The following is a 20959-nucleotide window of genomic DNA, read 5'->3' as shown; positions in this document are numbered from 1 at the left end:
CTCTTCAGAATTAAAAAGCAACAAGCAAAGGAGCTTGTATTTCAAAAATATCATAATTAGTAAGGATAACGAAGCCCATTCCACAAAGGTAAAACAGCTACATATGGGTTGCCCACAAAGACACACTTAATTTCCAATCTAGAAGAAAAGACTGCAGCTGATTTCCTACTTCATCTCATAAGTAGCTCAGGAGATCAAGCCACTTCTCTCCCCACTGCATGGAATTCTACCTTCCAGAAAGGGACATATTGGATTAATCACTCTTATCAGGAATTAGGCCTAGACTTCCCTGGTGGTCCGGTAATTAAGGAAATCCACCTGTCAACGCAGGTCCAGAAGACTCCACACACTGTGGGACAACCAAGCCCGTGTGCCACAACTACTGACCCCACACTCACTCTTGAGCTTGCACAGCCCAGAGGCCACGCTCCACAATGAGAGAGGCCACCGCAATGAAAAGGCCAGGCGCCACGACCAGAGAGTGCCTCCCCGCCACGCCCCGCCACAACCAGAGAAAGACTGCTCGCAGCAATGACGACCCAGCGCAGACAAAGTAAATTAAAGGCAGCTGCGGGGGCTTGGGGGAGTGCTTCAGATCCCTTCTTTAAAAAAAAAAAAAAAAAAATTAGGCCTAACAGTCAAATCCTAGAGCTGCTTCAGAATGTAAAGCTACCGTATGACAAAATATGGAACTCTCTGTAAGTATTAATGATCGAAGACATTTATAATGTAATCATTTAGATTTCCCAGAGTACATCAGGATTTATTGCTTTGGCTTTTGAATTTTAGTATGGCCTTAAGTGGATTGTTGTTAATGAAACAAGTATACATGGTGAACTGTTTATAAACATTAATAGTCTGACCTATATATAAGCTGAGATACTAGAGATAAAGGTCACAGGTATTCCTTAGTACATATGCCATCTTCTGGAGAGCTGTAGAGGGAGAGTAATGTACAATATTATTGATTCAGGAATCAAGAAAACCTGATAAAATTGTAAATGAGGTGTTTCCTTAATTTTTCTTCTGATCATCAGTGTATAGAAACACCATAGGTTCCTGTACATGGATTTTGTGTCCTATAACTTTACAGATTTCATTTATTCTAATATTGGGTTGGCCAAAAGGTACATTTGAGTTTTTCCATACACCTTTCAGAAAAACCTGAATGAATTTTTTGGCCAACCCAACAGTTTTATTTCTGGAATCATTAGGATTTTCTTCTGCAATAGTGGCAGTTACTTCTTCCTGATTTGGATGTCTTTATTTTCCCAAACTGCTATGGCCAGGACTTCCAATACCCTGCTGAATAAAAATGGTGAGAGTGGACATACTTGCCTTGTTCCTGCTCTTAAAGGAAACGCTTTGGGTTTCTCACCATTGAGCATAAAGGCAGCTGTGGTTCTGTCATATATGGGCTATGTTATATTGACATACATTGCCTCTGTATCCAGCTTGTTGAGACTTTCTTTTTTTTTAATCAGCCTTGCCATGGTGTGCGGAATCTAAGTTCCCTGATGAGAGATCGAACGTATGCCCCCTGTGAAGGGAGCATGAAGCTTTAACCACTACGCCACCAGGGGGCGCCACTGTCTCTGTTAACACCTTTTCTGACATTTGAATTATAGTTTGTCTTAGGATGGGTATCTTCTGAGTTCATCTCATTCACACTCTCTGGGTTTCCTGGGTCTGGATGTCTGTCTCCTTCCCCAGGTTAGGGAAGTTTTCAGTTCCTTCTATCCTTCCGTCTGGAACCTCTGTAAGACACATTGTTTCACTTGATGTTGTCCCAGAGGTCCCTTCAACTGTCATCGCTTTTAAAAAACCCTTCTTACTTTTTGTTGCTCTGTGAGTTCCACTGCCTGTAGTTCCAAGTCACTGATTCTTCTGCTTCGTCTGGTCTGCTAGTGAACCCGTCCAGTGCATTTCTCAATTCCATTAACATATTCTTTAACTCCATGCCTTCTATTTGGTGATGTGTGCCAAGTCACTTCAGTAATGTCCAACTCTTCGTGATGCTATGGACTGTAGCCTGCCAGGCCCCTCTGTCCATGGAATTCTCCAGGCAAGAACACTGGACTGGGTTACCGTGTCCTCCTCCAAGGGATCTTCCTGACCCAGAGACTGAACCCACATCTAACCCATATCCCCTTGAGAGCTGCAAGCATACTTCCCTCTGGTCACCAGAGTCAGAAAATGTAAAGGCATCCCCGGTAGCAGCTTCAAAAATCGGAGGGCCAGAAAAGGGTATAAGCTCCCTTCTGAGAGAGGGTCAAGCTGGAGTGAGGCAGAGGAGGAGCAGAGAGCGTTTTCACCAGCCTTCACTACCCAAGTGCAGCCCTGCAGACTTCTAGAAGCGGGCCGGAGTGAAACCCTGCCACTCAGGCCAAAGCTCTTGGCCAGGCAAAGGAGCTTCTTCCTCAGAAAGACCCGGGGTGTGTTTCAGTCTGCTCTCTGGCAAGAACTGTCTCTCCAATTGTTACAGCCCCATGGGATTCAGGAATGCAAGCCCCCCTCACCCTCCCAACCTCAAGCCAAGCAATCAAGGAGTGTCTGATGGAGACAGCTGGAAAAACCAGGACACCAGATGCAGAAGCCAGCCTATCACATGCAGATAAAAGCTTCCCTCTGGAGATACTGGTGCTCTGGAGCTCAGCAGAGGGACTGCAGGAAGATCACTGCCTTTGGAGAAGAAGAGGGGAAAGCTGGTGCCCACCAGCCTCAGCAAGGCAGAGGAAGAGCAGAGTACCCACCAGCCTCCACCCCAGAGAGGGTCCTAACCGGTCCCCGCCCCTCGAGCCAGTGCTTTAAGATCAACAAATGAACCTCTTTCACATAAAATCTGGGGGATACTCAAGGGCTGCTTCTGTGCTGGGGCCGGTGGCAGGTGATTCTAGCGGAGTTCTTTCAGCCTGAGCCATTTCTAGCTTCTGTGCATCCCTTTGGTCTCATGGATGCAGCCTCGTTGGGTCTCAAAGCCAGGTATCGGGGAGGCTCACCCTCAGGTGCAGGTGAGGTGGCTCATTTGGGGACAGGCCCTTTGCTCCCCAGAGAGAAGCTCTGGGTCTGTGAGCTCCCTCCTGATGGTCGGTTGCCGCAACCACACGATGCAGTGGGATTTGTGGTGACACTGGGCAGTAGCCTCCTCTACCCCTTTCACATCCACATGGCCTTCTTCTACTTCGCCTGATGTGAAGGAGTTGCTCAGTTTTCAGGGTTTGTTTTTTTCCCCCCAGAGGAAACCATTCCATCTGTGGCTGTAGATTCTGTGTGTCTGGGGGCGGTGAGGTCTGTATCTCCTTACCCTGCCGTCTTGAACTGCCTCTCCCTCACTTTAGAATACAGCCTTTGTGTTCAATGAACAGTTCCCAATATATTTTTTAAATTGGAGGACAGTTTGTCAGCTACTTAATCAAATTTAAAATGTGTTTACCTTTTGACCCTGAAATCCCAGGTACTGATTATAGAGATATTAAATGTTCAAGTAGGTCTTGGGGACATTTTATAGTAGTACTTTTCTAATAGTAAGTAATTGGGGGAAAAAAACAAATTAATTAAAAACTCAATAAGGACTAAAAATTACACATGCAAGCCATATAATGGAAAACAATGAAACAGATGAGAATAGCTTAAAGTATACATACTGACACAGAAAAACCTCTAAGATAAACTGTTACCCAAAAAGGCAGTTGCAAGGTGATATATGGTCCCATTTATGTAAATACAAATGAATAGATAAACAACCAAACGTATACATAACTGCATTCAAAATTTAACACCAAACTCTCATCTCTGATTTTCTCTGAAGGAAATAACAGAAACATCTAGGTGCTAGCATTGCCCCTTTTTATTCTATGTAACTCCACAGAGCATGAATTTGAAAATGAGATATCCTGCTTATAAATCATATAAATTAAAAACATATATTATAAAGATGGACTCATGGCAAAAAAAGATTAATCTATAAATTGGCTTCCAATCTTTGGTTTATGTAAATACTTAACTGATGGATGCTATTTTATTTGCATCAATAAATATCTTCACAACATGTAAGATTTTATAAAAACAGCAACTATTGCGCTCACTTCGACAACACACATACTAAAAACAGCAACTATTTACTCAGTGCACCCCTCTCTGAGATAAATCTTCTGCAAGCCTTAAATCTATAAACCTATGGGGTATAAGCACAGTAATCTCCATCTACCGTTGAGGAATCTGAGTCTTGGAGAAGTAATTTGCCCAGGTGACACTTGGTATTTGGCAGAGATGGGTTCTAAATGCCTAGGATTATAAGCAGTTAAATGCTAACACTAATTACTAATGTTTATAAGAAATGAAATATGTAGAGCTATCTTTTGTTTGTGTCACTTGACTATAAACAGCCTTGTAAAATAGCTTGTTATCACCCTCTTAATTCAGATGAGCAAGCCCTAGATATGACTTGCTGTAAATCACACATGTGCCAAGTGAACTAGAACAAAGATTTCTGACTCTAGGGCCTTTCTAATTTTTACCAAGGAACCACAGCTTAAAAGGCACTTTGAAAAACTGGAGACTATCCAAAAGCAGCCAGACACTGAGAAAAAAGCACAATTCTTTATGGGAAACTATGGCACCCATCTTCTGAAACCCTAAACGCTATATGGAAATAGATCGAGACTATTCTACTTGACTTGGAGAGCAGTACAAGATCAGAGGGAGAACATTATGGGGAAATATATCTTTATAATGAAAACTTCTTATTAAGTAGATCTTTCTTATAATTGAATGAACTTCCTCATGTGATAGCAAGTCTTCCATCACTGGAAGATTCAAACAGCAGCTGGATAACCACTTTCCTGAGATCCTACAGAAAAGATTCATGTAGAAAGTTGAACCACATGAGCTCTAAAATCCCCTTTAAGATTCTGTCTTTTAGATTTTGTCACAAAGAGTCATTTTCAACTATCATTTGCCATTTATATCTGTAGCAAAGCAATACAGGATATGAAATTAATTTTTCTGATATTACAGATTACACTGTTATGGGACTTCCCTGGTGGTCCAGTGGTTAAGAATTAGCCTTGCAATGAAGGGGACAGGAGTTCAATCCCTGGTGGGGGAAGATCCCACATGTTGTGGAGCAATGAAGCCTTCGCACCCCAACTACAGTGCCCACAGGCTCCTGAGCCTGTGTGGCACAATGGGAAAGCCCGTGTGCCACAGAGAAAGGGCCCTCATGATGGAACTGAGACCTGGCACAGCCAAATAAATTAAAAAAAAGTATACTATCATGCATGCATACTAAGTCGCTTCAGATGTGTCCAACTTTTTGTGACCCCATGGACTGTAGCCCACCAGGCTCCTCTGTCCATGGGATTCTCCAGGCAAGAATACTGGAGTGTGCTGCCATGCCTTCCTCCAGGGGATCTTCCTGACCCAGGGATCAAACCCCTGTCTCCTATGTCTACCTGCATCGGCAGGCAGGTTCCTCACCACTAGTGCCACCTGCATAATCTCACCCGTGTTTCCTTCAGTATACATATCCACTTTCCACACATCTGACAGTGGTTTAAAGCAGACCTCGGGCATGCTGGTTTGGGTCAGAGTGACATGCTTGGTGTCCTTTAGTGCAATACCTGTTGCCTCCTTACCTGTAGAACGGCCTCCCTGGTAAACCAAGAGGATCGATGAATGCTCTTTCAAGAAACATCAGCTGATCATTCATGATTCTCACTGCCATGGGGCTTTGAGAATAAAAAAATAGATAATTAAAACCCTTACCATGAAGCCGCATTTTAAACTATTAAATAAGGATAAGGCATGGGGAAAAGAAACTTCTAAATCATAGACTTTTAAGAAAATAAATATTAAAATACCCAGGCTCATACGGTAAGCTGCATATAACAGCAGGCGCATCTTTCTAGTATTTATAATAGGCAAAGAGACTGATTGGGAAATGGTTTGATTTCTTTTTCAAGACCACAGACTTTCCAGAAAGAAGTGAAAGACATCTTTAATTCTCTGTAGGAGAGCCAGGACCCCTGCAAAGATAGACAGCGTGGACTGCCAAGCTGTTCTTGGTAAGTCATTCAGTACCACCATGGAGGAAAGCAGCAGAGTAAAGGCTGAACAACACAGAATGAAGGGAGTTTGCAGGAGCCTCCAAGTGGGGAGAGAGACAGCTGTACCTTGTGGGCGGGGAGTCCCTTCCACACTTGGAATCTGCCAACTTAATCTTTTGGGGTGCTGCACAAGTTCCCTAGGTTGTCCTACGACCCCAGGGAGAGAGAAAGGCCCCTCACAATGACTGACACAGCTTTCTGCCTGGATGGGAGGTGGGAAAGCGTTTTTGAATGAATTTAAAAAATATTAAGAAAAGTGATATGAACTGTGAGGTGGTACAATTTATGCTTGTTAAATAATGCTTTGAGTATAACTTAAAATTATTTTTCACCTTTCAAGTGGCAAGAGGTTACTGCTACTGCTAAGTCGCTTCAGTCGTGTCCGACTCTGTGCGACCCCCTAGATGGCAGCCCACCAGGCTCCCCCATCCCTGGGATTCTCCAGCAAGAGGTTAAAGGACATGCAAAAAAAAAGTAGAATTTCTACACTGTTCACAGGACTATTTGGGACTGTAGTATAATGTGTTACGAATGCACTTAAACCCGCAGAATTATGAATTAGCAGCAGCAGTCAGAATTCTTACCATGCAAGCTTCAAAAGACATGTCTCCTTAGCCCCCACCATGGGATGAGTTTTTAGTTTATCTTTCAACAGCAATGCGCCTCAAACTTTAATGTGAATACAAACTACGTGGAGAGTCTACTGTAGAATTCTAACTCAGCGGGTCTGGCACAAGGACTGATATTCTGCCTTTCTAACAAGCTCCCGGGTGATGCTGATGCTGCTGGTTGGAAGACCATAATTTGAGTAGCAATGATTCTGAATTGAGTGCTTCTGTGAGGGCACACAGTTCATTCCACTAATCACATTGCTTTTAAAAACAGTAGATAGCTTTACATTTGAAACTTACTTATTCAGATCAACTTGTGAAAGTCTTCTGTGGAAATCTGAAGCGGCTTCTGAGAAGTTCTTCACAGCAGAAAATAAGGACTCTTTTTAAAAAATAGAATAGAGGTGAAATTATTAAGCACAAGTGTTTCATATTTCAAAGTTTCACTTTCCCACCATCCTCATGCTAGTTTGCTATGACTCAATAGGTATTGAAACTATTTTTCTACTGAGTCTTCTTGCAGATCCATGGAATGTATTAGAAAATCTTGTAACAAAGAAATAATGTACAAAATTGAAAATGGCAAAATTGATTCTTAAGGAAATAACAAATTTCAAGAGTCTAGGACATAAAAACTCAATTTATCAGAAACTCAGCATTCATTTATTATTCTTTCATTACTTATTTATTGGGACAACTGTATGCCAGACACTATAAATGAGCTTCATTCTTATAATTATTACAGAATAAAACAATGTCATTTTTAGTTTTTAAGTAGTACATTTAAGATCTTATTTAAGGCAACCTGTGACAGACAAGCTGATACATTTAAACTCTGAGACTGGGATCCAGCTTGGTCTGATCAATCTTTAGTTCACAAAATTTCTAAGAAAAGGGACTAGGAAAGTGTATCATATTTTTAATAAAAACCTGGTCATCATTTTCCATCTTTTCTGAACTGGACACTACCATACATTATTGATTTGCCTCTTACATTAATCCTATAATGCAGGGGATTCAACATTCATTTTATTTTTTTATTAATAAACTATTTTTTACTGGAGCATAATTACTTTATTTTTTTTTCAATTTTTTTAATTTTATTTTTTTATTTTTTTTTATAAATTTATTTATTTTAGTTGGGGGCTAATTATTTTACAATATTGTAATACTTTTTGCCATACATTGACATGAATCAGCCATGGGTTTACATGTGTTCCCCTTCCTGGACCCCCCTCCCACCTCCCTCCCCATCCCATCCCTCTGGGTCATCCCATTGCCCCGGCCCTGAGCCCTTGTCTCATGCATCGAACATGGAATGGTGTTCTGTTTCACATATGATAATATACATGTTTCAATGCTATTCTCCCAGAACGTCCCACCCTCACCTTCTCCCTCAGAGTCCATAAAACTGTTCTATGCATCTGTGTCTCTTATTCTGTCTCGCATATAGGGTTATCGTTACCATCTTTCAAATTCCATATATATGCATTAGTATACTGTATTGGTGTTTTTCTTTCTGGCTTACTTCACTCTGTATAATGGGCTCCAGTTTCATCCATCTCAGTAGAACCGATTCAAATGTATTTTTTTTAATGGCTGAGTAATATTCCATTGTGTATATGTACCACAGCTTCCTTATCCATTCGTCTGCTGATGGACATCTGGGTTGCTTCCATGTCCTGGCTATTGTAAACAGTGCTGTGATGAACATTGGGGTACACGCGTCTCTTTCAATTCTGGTTTCCTCGGTGTGTATGCCCAGCAGTGGGATTGCTGGGTCATATGGCAGTTCTATTCCCAGTTTTTTAAGGAATCTCCACACTGTTCTCCATAGTGGCTGTACTAGTTTGCATTCCCACCAACAGTGTAAGAGGGTTCCCTTTTCTCCACACCCTCTCCAGCATTTATTGCTTGTAGACTTTTGGATAGCAGCCATTCTGACTGGTGTGAAATGATACCTCATTGTGGTTTTGATTTGCATTTCTCTAATAATGAGTGATGTTGAGCATCTTTTCATGTGTTTGTTGGCCATCTGTATTTCTTCTTTGGAGAAATGTCTGTTTAGTTCTTTGGCCCATTTTTTTATTGGGTCGTTTTTTTTTCTGGAATTCAGCTGCAGAAGTTGCTTGTATATTTTTGAGATTAATTGTTTGTTGCTTCGTTTGCTATTATTTTCTCCCATTCTGAAGGCTGTCTTTTCACCTTGCTTATAGTTTCCTTTGTTGTGCAAAAGCTTTTAATTTTAATTAGGTCCCATTTGTTTATTTTTGCTTTTATTTCCAATATTCTGGGAGGTGGGTCATGGAGGATCCTGCTGTGATTTATGTCGGAGAGTGTTTTGCCTATGTTTTCCTCTAGGAGTTTTATAGTTTCTGGTCTTACGTTTAGATCTTTAATCCATTTTGAGTTTATTTTTGTGTATGGTGTTAGGAAGTGTTCTAGTTTCATTCTTTTCCAAGTGGTTGACCAGTTTTCCCAGCACCACTTGTTAAAGAGATTGTCTTTTCTCCATTGTATATTCTTGCCTCCTTTGTCGAAGATAAGGTGTCCATATGTGCGTGGGTTTATCTCTAGGCTTTCTATTTTGTTCCATTGATCTATGTTTCTATCTTTGTGCCAGTACCATACTGTCTTGATGACTGTGGCTTTGTAGTAGAGCCTGAAGTCAGGCAGGTTGATTCCTCCAGTTCCATTCTTCTTCCTCAAGATTGCTTTGGCTATTCGAGGTTTCTTATATTTCCATACAAATTGTGAGATGATTTGTTCTAGTTCTGTGAAAAATACCATCGGTAGCTTGATAGGGATTGCATTGAATCTATAGATTGCTTTGGGTAGTATACTCATTTTCACTATATTAATTCTTCCAATCCATGAACACGGTATATTCCTCCATCTGTTTGTGTCCTCTTTGATTTCTTTCATCAGTGTTTTATAGTTTTCTATATATAAGTCTTTTGTTTCTTTAGGTAGATATATTCCTAAGTATTTTATTCTTTTTGTTGCAATGGTGAATGGTATTGTTTCCTTAATTTCTCTTTCTGTTTTCTCATTATTGGAGTATAGGAATGCAAGGGATTTCTGTGTGTTAATTTTATATCCTGCAACTTTACTATATTCATTGATTAACTCTAGTAATTTTCTAGTAGAGTCTTTAGGGTTTTCTATGTAGAGGATAAATGCAAAAGAAACAAAAGAGACCATAGCAAAAATCAACAAAACTAAAAGCTGGTTTTTCGAGAAGATAAACAAAATTGACAAGCCATTAGCCAGACTCATCAAGAAACAAAGGGAGAAGAATCAGATCAACAAAATTAGAAATGAAAATGGGGAGATCACAACAGACTCCACAGAAATACAAAGGATCATAAGAGACTACTACCAACAGCTATATGCCAATAAAATGGACAACTTGGAAGAAATGGACAAATTCTTAGAAAAGTATAACTTTCCAAAACTGAACCAGGAAGAAATAGAAGATCTTAACAGACCCATCACAAGCACGGAAATCGAAACTGTAATCAGAAATCTTCCAGCAAACAAAAGCCCAGGACCAGACGGCTTCACAGCGGAATTCTACCAAAAATTTAGAGAAGAGCTAACACCTATCCTACTCAAACTCTTCCAGAAAATTGCAGAAGATGGTAAACTTCCAAACTCATTCTATGAGGCCACCATCACCCTAATTCCAAAACCAGACAAAGATGTCACAAAAAAGGAAAACTACAGGCCAATATCACTGATGAACATAGATGCAAAAATCCTTAATAAAATTCTAGCAAACAGAATCCAACATCATATTAAAAAGATCATACATCATGACCAAGTGGGCTTTATCCCAGGAATGCAAGGTTTTTTTAACATCCGCAAATCAATCAATGTAATACATCACATTAACAAATTGAAAGAAAAAAACCATATGGTTATCTCAATAGATGCAGAAAAAGCCTTTGACAAAATTCAGCATCCATTTATGATAAAAACCCTCCAGAAAGCAGGAATAGAAGGAACATATCTCAACATAATAAAAGCTATATATGACAAACCCACAGCAAACATTATCCTCAATGGTGAAAAATTGAAAGCATTTCCCCTAAAGTCAGGAACAAGGCAAGGATGCCCACTTTCACCACTACTATTCAACATAGTTTTGGAAGTTTTGGCCACAGCAATCAGAGCTGAAAAAGAAACAAAAGGAATACAGATAGGAAAAGAAGAAGTAAAACTCTCACTGTTTGCAGATGACATGATCAACATTCATTTTATAGATAAAGCATTACAGCTCCAAACATGGGATCTCTGTGAGACTACAAAGCTAGTAAGTAGTGCATTCAGTATAAGCACATTCAATAGAAGAAATAAGGTCTTTTTTGGTCTTCAGTTATTGTTGCTGCTTTTAACATCATGTATAAATCAAACAATCTAATAGTAGATATTATGAAAGCTAAGGGAAAAGAGTGTTGAAGAAATTTTAAATTTCAAGTGAAACACAAAATTCAACATATTAATAGAGAAAAAATGTGTCCCTAGGATTTAGTGGCACAAGTAAATGATACCTTTGGAAAGAGCAGTTTTAGTAGAGTCTTAGGAACATAAGACAATGCAATGAGTTGATAAGCAGGATGTAGAGAACTGCATATCCATCTATACATCGTTACATTCATCATTCCTTCATTAAAATGCTTCTGAGGGACTGTTGCCTAACCTTAAATGAAGGATTTTAACTGTGAAGGAAGGAGGGCACATCGCATAGAAGAATGTTTTTAAGATAGAAAAGATAGGAGAATACTCAGTGTTGATGGAGAGGCACCAGTGGAGATACAGAGTTTGAAAATAAGGGGAAGAAAAGCATTTATAGATCAGCCTAGGGCCCTCAGATGGAGAAAGGATGGATCCATCAACTTTCTACACAGTCCTTCTGCTGCAACTATGTAATCTGTCCCTCAACTGGACCCTACATAATAAAAATTAGCAAAGGCTAATTCACCAGAAAGAAATCAGGGCATTTACGAAGAGAAATAGATGCTGGACAGCCACAGGACTCCAAACACCCGTCCTGCTGCAGGCTCTGCTTATTTCTTCATTTCATTTCTCTTCATTTTTCCCATCACTGCAGTGATTGTAGAATCATAATGATATAAGCACCATTTTCTAAATTTTTCTCTGCTTCAATTTCTAGATCTTAGTATTGCTGCTAATCCTCTTTCTGAAGATTACTAATTGCTGTGTAATTATATTCAGAAGCCATTACTGACCATCCAGTACTCATTTTCAGGGCCCTTATAGTGCACCCCTCTAATAGCTTATCTCCTGCGTTTGGTCTTCTCCTTCTCCATGAGAATATAAGCTCTGTGAGGACAATGACTATCTCTTAAACTTCTTTCTGTCTTCCAGGAAATAACGGAGCACTTGGTACACAGTAGACACTCAGTAAGTATTTGTTAACTTTGATATATACAAAGAATATGTACTCCCAGAATAGTAAAAGAGAATGGTTACAATAAAACAGTAATAATAGCTAACATTATGAGCACTGTCAGTCACCATTGTTTCTATGTACCAACCAACTGAATCTCCACAACAATCTTGGAAACATATTTTACTATTTTATTCACAATAAAACGGACAGTAGAGGTGTTAAGTAACTTTCCCAAGGTTTGACAGTGACTAAATATTAGAGCCAGGATCTGAGCTAGGAAACTGCTTCAAGATACAATGCTTAATGCTCCTACACTACACTATACTATAATAAACTTCATCACTGCTTCTCAGGAGAGACTTGGTGTGAAAAGCAACCACAAAAAGGCAAGATAGAAAAGGAAAGAATGCGGAAAACTATGTAAAAAAATCCTCCATGTAGGAAAACACTAATAGGTAAATGCTGTAATAATGATGATAATAATTATAATACATACATGTAGCAGAATTTGTGGCTTTCTCTACTTCCCCATCTTTCTGTAATATTGTTACACTGTAATAGTATTGTTCTTATAACAATAAAAACATTTTTAAAGGCAGCAATATAGGGAAAATATTTATCAACCCAATGTTTGCAGCACAAACTTAAGCACAATGGATTCATCCTACACATATCAAACTAAATGGCACTGTTTAATAGGTGTTTAAAGTTCTTTGTCTAGATGTCAGGATGATGAAATGAAGCAGGGATAAATTCTAGGATGAAACTGTATGCACTGATGATGACAGGCGACAATATCTTAAAGCTCTAACTTGATGACTGTAAAATATCTGCCCAACCATTTCTTACCAAATGATACTCCATGGTCTCTACATGCTTGCTCATGTTTCCTGGATGAATTATAAATACTTCTTGCATAGTTTTCCAAAGTTTTTGCATAGTCTTGAATATTGAAAGGAATGATTTTAGAGTCTGCAAGCTCATAAACCAATGCTCCTCGTAGCTGAGCCACGGCAAGCTGTTTTTTAAACGTGGGGTCATAAAACTTCTCTACCAATTCAAATGTCTCATAAATTGTATGGTATATTGGATAGCTGCTGTAAGTATCTGTTTTCTGGAAAAAAAAAGGGTGGGGAGGGATCAAGTATAGAAAAATATTAAATATTCAAATTATAATATTTTATGGAATTATAAAATGCTTCCATTAAAAAACATAACCGTATGGTACCCTGAGTTTCATCACAATGAAGGAAAAAGTTAAGGCTAATTCACTAAGACTTCACCATGAAATGTTCACCAACTTAAAATTTTACCATTATTCACTTAATAATTCATATAATCTTCATTCAAAATACTGCTTCTTGAAGATTTTTCTCATTGCTTTGCTGAAAATTAAGGAGGACATACTCAAACTGCATATCAGCACAGTTAGAGATTATCAACCGATTGGGAATGAAAGGCTCTGTGCAGCTCAGTATTGACAATAACTGGGGGATTATTCAGGTGACACTTTAACAACATGGGTTTGAACTGCAGGGGTTCACTTATACACAGATTTTTTTTTCAATAAATACGTACTAAAGTACTACAGGATCCCAAATGTAAAGTTACACATGATTTTCAACTTCTCCAGGGGTTAACACCCCTGTCTCCTGAGTTGTTTAAAGGTCAGCTGTATATTTAAGTCCTGTGCCTGCATTCCCAAGCAGTGTATATTCATATGCCACCTAATCTTTGTTACAAAATTAAGGATTATCATTATAAACAAATTGTTACAGGGTGGTACTCCAGGTAAACATTTTTGACTACTTAGATCTGCTTTTCTTAAATCTGCTTCTTTGATATAAACCTATCATGCTTATTGCTTTTAACATCACTGAAAGGAATCCTTGTATCTATCTCCTTCCATTTATCTAACACTCTGCTTTTAATCTGCGTTGTCTTAGAAACTAGATCACTTTGCTCAGAATGATGACAGAGTATAAAAGTGAACAGGCTTTGAAAGAGGGTAAAGTGCATCTCTTTTCTTTTTTTAAAGGCAGCTTTAATGAAGTGTAATTTAATAACATTCATCAGCATTAAGTGTACAGTGTGGTGAGTTTTTGTTTTTGTCTTTTGATTTTTAACAGAAAATTTTTGGCTGTGCCACATGGCATGTGGGATCTTTATTCCCCGATCAAGCATCTAACCTGTGCCCCCTGCAGGGGAACCATGGAGTCTGATTGATGGGAATTCCCAAAAGTACATCTCTTATGAATGAAGTGTAATGAGTAGCAGTATACCGATTTATGCACTTATTTTGGGTTATTCTGCAGCTGTTTTTGCTTACTTCCCTGTTCTTAGTTGTATTCTGGATAGTCAAATTTGCAAGGGATATGTATTCTAGACAAGCATGATGTTGGCATATTGCACTTACAAGAAAATTAGTAAAATCTTTGACAAACCTAAGTGTACTGATGTAATCTTCAGTATGATTTATGACATAACTTATAACATAGACAAAAATGGTATAGGTTTGCATAACCCATATACTTGCATACCATCAATGTGCTTGAGAAGCAATGGGGCAGATAAGAAAACAAGAATCAAATTTTCCAACAACACCTGCATCAGAAGAAGGATGCAAGCCTCTTGGCAGTGATAACCAGCTAAGCACCTGGCATTACTGTGTCAACTACCACTTCACTGAATAACCCTGGCAGTGAACATTCACAAAATAACACAAATTATTTCTCAGTCTATCTACAGTGGGACCTGCAGTCTAGCTCTATCCCTGGCATCCTTCCCAGGGCACATGTCCATTCAGTGCCCGGTGCCCAACCACTAAATGACAGTTCCTAACAAAAAGAATGTGGATTAAGTGCTATGTATCCAAAATAAAGAAAATGGCTTACCCTATTCTTAGTGTAACGGACTCTTCCTGAAGCAATCCCAAGTCTCTGAAAATAAGCTTCAAAATCACTTCCAGATCCAAGCTTGCTGATTCTAAATGTAAAATATAACACACACACATGAGGAAATAAATGCAAAAATAGATACTATAAATAGATGGGACAATGAATCCTGTCCCAACAACTGCAAAGAACTGTATGGTACCTTTATAAAAATTTAAAAAGGTATACCACCCTCAAGAAAACTTTCCTATGAAGATCCCCTGCAGTAGGAAATGGCAACCCACAACCAGTATTCTTGCCTGGAAAATCTCATGGACAGAGGCGCCTGGCAGGCTAGTCCATGGAGTTGCAAAGAGTCGGACAAGACTTAGCAACTAAACAACAACAACAACAACAGTAACAACAGCCCAATGATATGTTGATTTTAAACAATAAAACCTTTTTTATTATTTAAAATAGTAACAAATAAACCATAATTTATTTTAAAGTTTATCTTTAAACTTTAGAAAATAAAGTTGATTAAAATGTGGGAACAAAGGAACTTCCCTATTACATCTATTTATACCTATGGTAAACCTATAAATCTGCACTGACTAAATCAGAGTTGGGCAGTGACACCAAATTTGGCAACCTGGTAACTATGGCCTCAGCATTTATGGCATTTTTTGAGGGAAAAACAAATAATAAGATATGATCTCTCCCCTCAGAGACCTGAAGTCTAGTATGAAAACTGCCATGAGAAAGTCTACATTTAAGATCATGAAGACTCTAAATGTGCCCTAGTATATTTCAGAAATAAATCTAATTATATTTCTTTGCATATAATTAAGAAGCCACTATATACATACATACATATTTATATATAATGTAATGACATAGAAGATTTTCACTCAAAATGATGTCAGTAAAACAGAATATAAAATTATGTATACATTAAGAACCTAACTATATACTTCCAAACTGTTAGATGCGTTTTTTGAGATTGAGACCTTGGGATGTTTTTCAATCTTTTACTCTAGTGTTTTTCTTACTTCTGAATAAGCAAATAAAACATAATGAAGATACATTTAAACTCTCACAAGCCTTATTTGCTATAAATTGTTATCAACAGCTGATTTCAGAAATAGCATAGGAGTTGAAAACAAATATAAATACAAAATAAGTGCAAGACAGCTGTTGTATAAATGAGAAGTAAAAATTAATTCTTACATAAATTCTAAACTAACTACAGGTAAAGACATAACTTGGTGGTTGCTGATAATGCACCTTAATAAATTTAGAAAGAAATAATCCATCATTTTTTTTTTACTTCATCATTACCATTTGAAGTTATATTTATTAATATATTTAATACATGTAATTCATGTGCTCAGCCATATCTGACTCTTTGTGACCCTATGGGCTGTAGCTCGCCAGGCTCCTCTATCCATGGAATTTTCCAAGCAAGAATACTGGAGTGGGCTGCTGTTTCCTCCTCTAGGGGATCTTCTCAACTCAGAGATCAAACTTGCATCTCTTGTGTCTCCTGCATTGGCAGGGTGCGCTACCCGGGAAGCCCTTATTTAATACATATCTGAATGTAATTTTATACAAGAATGCAAAGTAATACCTAATAATCTTTTACTAAATATTTGCAAAAATATACTCAAATTTGGCATCCTGGGACACCTGAGAATCGCATGTCTGGAGAAACAAGGAGCCAAGGGGAGAATTGATTCTGTGGTAGAAAATGTATATACAGGTAATTTACCTAGGCAAAGTTTTATTTTTTGACGAAGGGTCCTTTTCTAACCAGCTTTCATACAGAGATTTACTCTCAAAACCATCATCAGGGCTGGAGATCTGAAAAGATAAATCAAATATTAAGAAAAGAGAACAATTAAATTTTTGCCAGTATTAAACCACATGTTGTTTAACATCAACTTCTACCTTTATCTACATGAACATTTGTGTATTATACTCTTTATAGAAATATAAAGAAATATATATGCTTTTGCAAATGGCAGGGGAAAAAAATCCCAGCCCAAACTCCTATTCATTTATAATTTGTACTTGTTAGTAATCTGGCCATGTACTTAGGAGATTGTCCAAGACGGTGCACACTGAGGCCTCAGAACAGCAGACAGACATTAAAGAGCTGAGCTTGAAACTCTCAATGAGTCCTGGTTTTGCAGGGCAGGTGGGGTGAAAAGGAGCAGTTAATTTTAGAAAGTCTGTGTTTAAACAATTTAATGGAATTTAATGGGTTTTAACAAGCTATATGACCTCAGGTTTCTAGTTGGGAATTTTAAGAACTTATGTAGGAATACACACAGTAGGGATACACACATAAACATTTTTTATTATCCTCATTAAACATATACTTACAAACGTATACTCTCCATTCCTTTCTCCACTCTAAGTATCACCAATTTAAAAAACAAGAGTTATTTACTGTCTCTCAGAAAAAATTAAGACAGATCTACTACATACCTCTTTCGTCAGTTTATACACTAACTGATGAAGAAGGGGTGTACAGTCAACTCTGAGAGTGTAATTGCCTGAAAAATACACAAGATGCATGAAGTATTTTAATACTTCCAAATGAAACTCCAATCTATATTTAATCCTAACTTTATTTTCCAAGTACGAACAATATACTATAAACTTCAAATTGAATGCATCATTCCCAGAGAATTAAAAACAGGGTGGAAACATGGAGAAGGAAACGGCAACCCACTCCAGTGTTCTTGCCTGGAGAATTCCATGGACAGAGGGGCCTGGCAGGCTACAGTCACAGGGTTGCAAAGAGTCAGACACGACTGAGTGACTAACACTTTCACACTCAGGATGCAATTTCTAGCTCCAAGTCACTTTTGGGGAACTGCCTCATTTTGCAGTGCTTTGTGTAAAAATAAAGACTATTATTTAAGACAACAACAACAAAAATAGGATGGAAATAATTCTTCAGTGGCGAGAGAGGCTGCAGGACACACTTAGGATACTGGAATTTGCTAAGGCAGCAATTCACACAGTAACAGTCAGAGTCATTCTTCACTAAGGCAGTATCACTTAGGGCAACTTTGGCAAAGGAAGGCGTAAGGCCACAGTATTCATTCTCTTCATTCATAGTTCCCCAACTAGGGATCAAACCCAGGCCCACAGCAGTGTAACCATGGCATCCTAACCACTGGACCACCCGGCAATTCCCTTATTTATTTAATTCAGCAGTATACAGCAGACATTAGACCAGAGCGTGTCAGCAGCTAGTAAGCGTGCTCTGACATTTATCTAGAAATAATAATACAAAGCCTAGAGATACAAATGTCACATATTAGGGACAAAAGGAAGTGTGTAGATTTTGCTCCCTTCAAATCTGTTTCATTACATTCAGGAAGTATTTCTGTATAAAATATTCTGTAAAATAATTCTTCTGAGATATTTTAGTCTAATCCTTTTACTATCTCCATATGAATAATGTAATGTCATACTAGAGATTTTCTTTTCCTTTTTTTTGGCACCTCAGGTAATTCAATGTTATTCAATACAAAGTTTAACCACCCTCTAAAATATCTCATATCTTCATAACACATAGTGTTTTTAAGAAAAATATTCTTTTTTTAAAAAAAAACACTTATTTTAAAGCCAAGTAACAATGTTGTGATAGTTTCAGGTGGACAGCAAAGATGGTCAACCATACATATATATGTACCCATTCTCTCCCAAACTCCCCTCCCATCAAGGCTGCTAAATACTAGTAATTCAAAATAAGCAAATAGTAAATATAAAGAAATTAGGATCAATAGTTTAGTTATGAATCACATTGATATATCTGAATTATAATGATTGTCTCTCTAGTAAAATGGAAAATGAAGGTATTGAGGTATCTCATAGGAAGAGGATAACCTTGTTTTACAAACTGAATGCACAGACTTAAATGATGGTATACTACTTAATAACAATCAAAAATACAATTTACCTTCTATAGATGAATCTGAGTTGATATAAGCCACGCTTCGCTCCTGGAGTGTTTTTACATTCTCCTATAGTTGAAGCAAAGTTGTTACTAACGCACGGCATTTTGTGGGAATATAAACAAAATAAATTAATTGAGTATAAGAGTGTTCTACAAATACCTTTATAAAACCCATGCCTTTGACAATAATTTCTGAGAAAATGCTGTTAACTCGTTGGTTGACAACACTGATACATTTAAAACAAGAAAAATATTATGATGCTTAGTTACTATATATAGCAATAGCAGCGAGCCCTTAGGCAAGAGCATTTTCAGAGTCAGTTCCTTGATGCCCTGAGAGTGAGTAAGAAAGGCAACGCCAGAGAATGCGCAAACTACTGCACAACTGCACTCATCTCACACGCCAGTAAAGTAATGCTCAAAATTCTCCAAACCAGGCTTCAGCAATTCGTGAACCGTGAACTTCCAAATGTTCAAGCTAGTGTTAGAAAAGGCAGAGGAACCAGAGATCAAATTGCCAACATCTGATGGATCATCGAAAAAGCAACAGAGTTCCAGAAAAACATCTATTTCTGCTATATTGACTATGCCAAAGCCTTCAACTGTGTGGATCACAATAAACTGTGCAAAATTCTTAAAGAGATGGGAATACCAGACCACTTGACCTGCCTCTTGAGAAACCTGTATGCAGGTCAGGAAGCAACAGTTAGAACTAGACATGGAACAACAGACTGGTTCCAAATAGGAAAAGGAGTCCGTCAAGGCTGTATATTGTCACCCTGCTTATTTAACTTATATGCAGAGCATATCATGAGAAACGCTGGGCTGGATGAAGCACAAGCTGGAATCAAGATTGCCGGGAGAAATATCAATAACCTCAGGTATGCAGATGACACCACCCTTATGGCAGAAAGTGAAGAAGAACTAAAGAGCCTGTTGATGAAAGTGAAAGAGGAGACTGAAAAAGCTGGCTTAAAACTCAGCATTCAAAAAACTAAGATCATGGCATCCGGTCCCATCATTTCATGGCAAATAGATGGGGAAACAATGGAAACAGTGACAGATTTTATTTTTCTGGGCTCCAAAATCACTGCAGATAGTGACTGCAGCCATGAAATTAAAAGACGCTTGCTCCTTGGAAGTAAAGCTATGACCATCCTAGGCAGCATATTACAAAGCAGAAATATCGCTTTGCCAACAAAGGTTTGTCTAGTCAAAGTTATGGTTTTTCCAGTAGTCATGTATGGATGTGAGAGTTGGACCATAAAGAAAGCTGAGCGCCAAAGAATGATGCTTTTGAACTGTGTTGGAGAAGACTCTTGAGAGTCCCTTGGACAGCAAGGAGATCCAACCAGTCAATACTAAAGGAAATCAGTGTTGAATATTCACTGGAAGGACTGACGCTGAAGTTAAAGCGCCAATACTTTGGTCAAATGATGTGAAGAACTGACTCAGTGGAAAAGACCCTGATGCTGGGAAAGATTGATGGCAGGAGGAGAAGGGGATGACAGAGGATGAGATGGTTGGATGGTATCACTGACTCAATGGACATGAGTTTGAGTAAACTCTGGGAGTTGGTGATGGACAGGGAGGCCTGGCGTGCAGTCCATGAGGGTTGCAAAGAGTCGGACACAACTGAGTGACTGGACTGAACTGAAATCTCTAGCAATCATTACATACATAGAAGTATGAGATCCACTGAAACTGGATATACCCATGTACATTTATCATTTAAAGTGAGTAGTTGCAAATTTCCGTTTATCTAAAATTATTTTAAGGTATGATGAAGAAAAAGAACAAAAAAAGCAGGGAATGGAGAAAAAAACTAGAGGGAGAGAGGATGGACAAGAGGACTAACAAGATATTCTTTCTCTCTCTCTCTTTCACACACTCACCCTGTAAGATAAAGCAGAGAAAGGCTAGTGTCACATACATATGAGAATATGCTGAGAGATCTCTCTGCTTCTCTCTCT

At 38.4% G+C, this 20959-nt stretch overlaps 1 protein-coding gene across 5 annotated transcripts in view; it reads right to left on the bottom strand.

Annotated features, from left to right (window-relative positions):
• NAALAD2 (N-acetylated alpha-linked acidic dipeptidase 2) overlaps window positions 1-20959 on the bottom strand; it is a 59351-nt gene that overhangs the window by 1812 nt on the left and 36580 nt on the right. For all 5 annotated transcript variants that reach the window (XM_081533379.1, XM_081533378.1, XM_081533380.1 and 2 more), the window contains 7 exons: window positions 18990-19053; window positions 17504-17571; window positions 16782-16873; window positions 15032-15122; window positions 12987-13251; window positions 7019-7100; window positions 5637-5729 (listed from right to left, as the gene is read on the bottom strand). In XM_081533379.1, the coding sequence (XP_081389505.1) occupies window positions 5637-5729; window positions 7019-7100; window positions 12987-13251; window positions 15032-15122; window positions 16782-16873; window positions 17504-17571; window positions 18990-19053 (755 nt within the window). The remainder of the gene's footprint in view (window positions 1-5636; window positions 5730-7018; window positions 7101-12986; window positions 13252-15031; window positions 15123-16781; window positions 16874-17503; window positions 17572-18989; window positions 19054-20959) is intronic.

Source organism: Giraffa tippelskirchi, chromosome 10 (assembly GCF_054371585.1).
Source record: "Giraffa tippelskirchi isolate mGirTip1 chromosome 10, T2T-mGirTip1v1.2.pri, whole genome shotgun sequence".
Taxonomy (NCBI): Eukaryota; Metazoa; Chordata; class Mammalia; order Artiodactyla; family Giraffidae; genus Giraffa; species Giraffa tippelskirchi.
Note: the sequence above shows the minus strand (reverse complement) of the source record. Positions and strands in the feature narration are given on the sequence as shown.